The sequence below is a fragment of the Danio rerio genome, chromosome 20 (assembly GCF_052040795.2).
Source record: "Danio rerio strain M-AB ecotype USA chromosome 20, GRCz13ab, whole genome shotgun sequence".
Classification (NCBI taxonomy): domain Eukaryota; kingdom Metazoa; phylum Chordata; class Actinopteri; order Cypriniformes; family Danionidae; genus Danio; species Danio rerio.
In genome coordinates, this window is record NC_141040.1 from 55,082,501 (window position 1) to 55,087,500 (window position 5,000).

General features: G+C 41.5%; 1 protein-coding gene and 1 long non-coding RNA gene across 20 annotated transcripts in view; one reads left to right on the forward strand and one right to left on the reverse strand.

The window, feature by feature from the left end:
• gphnb (gephyrin b) overlaps positions 1 to 5,000 on the forward strand; it is a 150,611-nt gene that overhangs the window by 42,990 nt on the left and 102,621 nt on the right. For all 19 annotated transcript variants that reach the window (XM_087296194.1, XM_087296195.1, XM_087296196.1 and 16 more), the window contains 1 exon segment: positions 4,289 to 4,367. Coding sequence is in view for 10 of the 19 variants with exons in the window: in XM_087296184.1 (XP_087152310.1) it covers positions 4,289 to 4,367 (79 nt within the window). In the remaining 9 variants the exon portion in view is untranslated.
• Positions 465 to 5,000, reverse strand: part of LOC147832350 (uncharacterized) — a 5,210-nt gene continuing 674 nt past the window's right edge. Inside the window, exons 2-5 of the long non-coding RNA XR_015519196.1 lie at positions 2,621 to 4,883; positions 2,081 to 2,278; positions 768 to 1,625; positions 465 to 653 (exon numbers count right to left, since the gene is read on the reverse strand). This is a non-coding gene — a long non-coding RNA (uncharacterized LOC147832350). The remainder of the gene's footprint in view (positions 654 to 767; positions 1,626 to 2,080; positions 2,279 to 2,620; positions 4,884 to 5,000) is intronic.

A 5,000-nucleotide genomic window follows, 5' to 3' on the forward strand; every position in this document is an offset into this window, starting at 1 on the left:
ATCAGCCAGAATTCAACCAAATGAACCAGAACTGAGCCTATTCTGGCCCACAATTTGCTTTTATACTGGCCCAGATGTGGTCCACACCTTACACTTGCTAGGTGTGGCAAAGTACAAAAATCCCAGCATACATTGCAGTATGAATACATTCTATAGCTTATTGATGCTCCAGGTTTCATTATTTGCTGTTGATTCTGCTGTTCATGTTGACGTTGCTGATTTTGTCTCTTTTAGTTTCCTGTTTGTGATGTTCGTTTATTTTGTTAATTGTCACCGCTGTTGAGGTTCATGCACTGATTATTGATGTCTCTGTGAGCAGAAGTTGAACCAGAGAATGCTTTTAGCTTATAAACCTTCATAACTCTGTGACATGTGCATGCTATTACGTTAATGCTAATAATGGATTAAACATTGGTCAACATCAGTGAATTTTATTATTTCATCACAGGTTGTGCCTCACTTAATTTCTTTTATTAATTTTTTTTTACTTGGCTTGTTTGCTGTAATGAATAAACTTTTCAACAAAGTTCTTAAAAGTTACAGAAGCCAAAAATTTATATTAAGAGGTTCAGGGCTATGAGCCCAACTAAAGCAGACACTTTTCTCTATGATGGTGACTTTAGTCTATGTGATCTACATATGTTTTAAGATAACTGGGCCACATTTGCCATATCTTCTCTGGGCCGCTTTAGGCTCACAGCTACATTAGCCAGAGCTAACTGTGCCAAATATTTGCCAAAAGTGGCCCACATTTGTTTTAGGATAACTGGGCCACATTTGCCATATTTTCTCTGGGCCACTATAGGCTAAAAAAGCAGCATTAGCCAGAGCTAACTATGCCGAATATTCGCCAAACGTGGCCCACATATGTTTTAAGATAACTGGGCCACATTATCCTTATCTTCCCTGGGCCACTATAGGCTCACATCCGCATTAGCCAGAGCAAACTGTCCCAAATATTTGCCAAATGTGGCCCACATATATCTTAAGATAACTGGGCCACATTTGCCATATTTTCTCTGGGCCACATTAGGCTTACAGCCACATTAGCCAGAGCTAACTATGCCGAATATTCGCTAAAATTGGCCCACATTTGTTTTAGGATAACTGGGCCACATTTGTCATATTTTCTCCGGGCCACTATAGGCTCAAGCAGCTGCATTAGCCAGAGCTAACCATGCCAAATATTCGCCAAAATTGGCCCACATATGTTTAAGGATAACTGGGCCACATTTTCCTTTTCTTCCCTGGGCCACTATAGGCTCACATCCACATTAGCCAGAGCTTACTATGCCAAATATTTGCCAAACGTGGCCCACGCATGTCTTAAGATAACTGGGCCACATTTGCCATATTTTCTCTGGGCCACATTAGGCTCACAGCCACATTATCCAGAGCTAACTATGCCGAATATTTGCTAAAATTGGCCCACGTTTGTTTTAGCATAACTGGGCCACATTTGTCATATTTTCTCCGGGCCACTATAGGCTCAAACAACTGCATTAGCCAGAGCTAACCATGCCAAATATTTGCCAAAAGTGGCCCACATATGTTGTAAGATAACTGGGCCACATTATCCTTACCTCTCCTGGGCCACTATAGGCTCACATCCACATTAGCCAGAGCTAGCTGTGCCAAATATTTGCTAAACGTGGCCCACGTATGTCTTAAGATAACTGGGCCATATTTGCTATATTTTTTGTGGGCCACATTAGGCTCACAGCCACATTAGCCAGAGCTAACTATGCCGAATATTCACTAAAATTGGCCCACATTTGTTTTAGGATAACTGGGCCACATTTGTCATATTTTCTCCGGGCCACTATAGGCTCAAGCAGCTGCATTAGCCAGAGCTAACCATGCCAAATATTCGCCAAAAGTGGCCCACATATGTTTAAGGATAACTGGGCCACATTTTCCTTTTCTTCCCTGGGCCACTATAGGCTCACATCCACATTAGCCAGAGCTTACTATGCCAAATATTTGCCAAACGTGGCCCACGTATGTCTTAAGATAACTGGGCCACATTTGCCATATTTTCTCTGGGCCACATTAGGCTCACAGCCACATTAGCCAGAGCTAACTATGCCAAATATTTGCTAAAATTGGCCCACATTTGTTTTAGGATAACTGGGCCACATCTGCCATATTTTCTCCAGGCCACTATAGGCTCAAACAGCTGCATTAGCCAGAGCTAACCATGCCAAATATTTGCCAAAAGTGACCCACATATGTTTTAATATAACTGGGCCACATTATCCTTATCTTCCCTGGGCCACTATAGGCTCACATCTACATTAGCCAGAGCTTACTATGCCAAATATTTGCCAAACGTGGCCCACGTATGCCTTAAAATAACTGGGCCACATTTTCCATGTTTTCTCTGGGCCACATTAGGCTCACAGCCACATTAGACAGAGCTAACTATGCCGAATATTCGCTAAAATTGGCCCACATTTGTTTTAGGATAACTGGGCCACATTATCCTTATCTTCCTTGGGCAACTATAGGCTCAAACAACTGCATTAGCCTGAGCTAACTATGCCAAATATTCGCCAAAAGTGGCCCACATATGTTGTAAGATAACTGGGCCACATTACCCTTATCTTCCCTAGCCCACTATAGGCTCACATCCGCATTAGCCAGAGCTTACTGTGCCAAATATTTGCCAAACGTGGCCCACGTATGTCTTAAGATAACTGGGCCACATTTGCCATATTTTCTCTGGGGCGACATTAGGCTCACAGCCACATTAGAAAGAGCTAACTATGCCGGATATTCGCTAAAATTGGCCCACATTTGTTTTAGGATAACTGTGCCACATTTTCCTTATCTTCCCTGGGCAGCTATAGGCTCAAACAACTGCATTAGCCTGAGCTAACTATGACAAATATTCGCCAAAAGTGGCCCACATATGTTGTAAGATAACTGGGCCACATTATCCTTACCTCTCCTGGGCCACTATAGGCACACATCTACATTAGCCAGAGCTTACTATGCCAAATATTTGCCAAACGTGGCCCACGTATGTCTTAAAATAACTGGGCCACATTTTCCATATTTTCTCTGGGCCACATTAGGCTCACAGCCACATTAGACAGAGCTAACTATGCCGAATATTCGCTAAAATTGGCCCACATTTGTTTTAGGATAACTGGGCCACATTATCCTTATCTTCCCTGGGCCACTATAGGCTCACATCCGCATTAGCCAGAGCTTACTGTGCCAAATATTTGCCAAACGTGGCCCACGTATGTCTTAAGATAACTGGGCCACATTTGCCATATTTTCTCTGGGCCACATTAGGCTTACAGCCACATTAGCCAGAGCTAACTATGCAGAATATTCGCCAAAAGTGGCCCACATATATTTTAAGATAACTGGGCCACATTTTCCTTATCTTCCCTGGGCCACTATAGGCTCACATCCGCATTAGCCAGAGCTAACTGTGCCAAATACTTGCCAAACTTGGCCCACGGATGTCTTAAGATAACTGGGCCACATTTGCACTTACATGTGTGAGCCACTTTAGGTTTAAACCCAAATTGCCCTTAAATGGCTATGCCACAGTTTTGCCAACTGTGGCCCACATTTGTCCTCCATCATTTATGCCTAATTGATAATTTTCCACATGGGCCACATTAGGCTCACATTTAGATCACATTTTGCTATAAGTGCCAAATCTGTGCCTTAAATGGCCCAAATATGAATTTGGATCTTTGCCCCCCCTTTGCCATTGTACAATTGGGCCACTTCAGGCTCACATTCATTTTGTCTGGGCCGAAGGAAGACCACCAGTGCCGCATAACTGCCTAAAGTGGCCCACATTCGTTTGCTATCGGGGAAGAGACTAAGCTAAAGGAAAATGAATTAATTAATTTATTTTTAAAGGAAACATGATGCATCTTATTTCTTTCAGGATTCCTTTTAAAAGAAAATAGTTTGTTTGAAATATATAAATATATAACTTGATGCAAATATCTAAAATAATTTGTACATTTACAGATACATTTACACAAGCAAAATGACCGTTTTCTGAGAGAAAAGGATCAATCTCTGCTTCATTTGTGATAAATATCTGCTCATGCATCAATACACTGAAGCCGCTAAATACAAAATATATTCAAGTAGCTTTTTTCCTCAGGAAAATGTTTGATTTTATTTTCTGAGCAAACGATAATCCTTATTATGAACACACACTGATGTTGATCTCTAATTTTGACTTGTTTTAGGAGAATTTCTTCAATTAAAAGTGTGTATGTCTGTGTTTTCTGTGTGTGTGTTGCAGTCAGTGACAGCTGCTTCCGCAATCTAGCTGAAGACCGAAGCGGCGTCAATCTCAAAGATCTCGTCCACGACCCTTCATTGTGAGTGAACATACACACACACACACACACACACACACACACACATACACACAATTTCACTTACAGAAACAGACTCATACTCAATCTCACACATGCATAAATACACACTCATACACACACAATCTCACCCATAAACACACACACACACAATGTCACACGTAAACACACAATCTCACACACACACAGATACTTGGATACACACAAAATACCACTTACACAAACAGACTCTCACACATAAACACTCATGCACTCACACACTCATGCACTCTCACACACATAAACACACAAAACACAACCTCACTTACAAACACACAACTATCTTTCTCTCTCACACACACACACAACTCTCACACACTAAAACACACACACAATCTCACTCACTCACAGAAACAGACACACACTCATCCACATTCTCACACATGCATAAACACATACTCATCCACTCATAAACACAATCTCTCTCTCTCACACACACACACACACACACACACACAAAATATCACTTACACAAACAGACTCTCACACATAAACACACTCATGTACTCACACACACACACAAAACTCTCAAAAATATTTCTCTTTCTCTCTCACACACACATACACAATATCACTCACACAAACACTCTCACACAT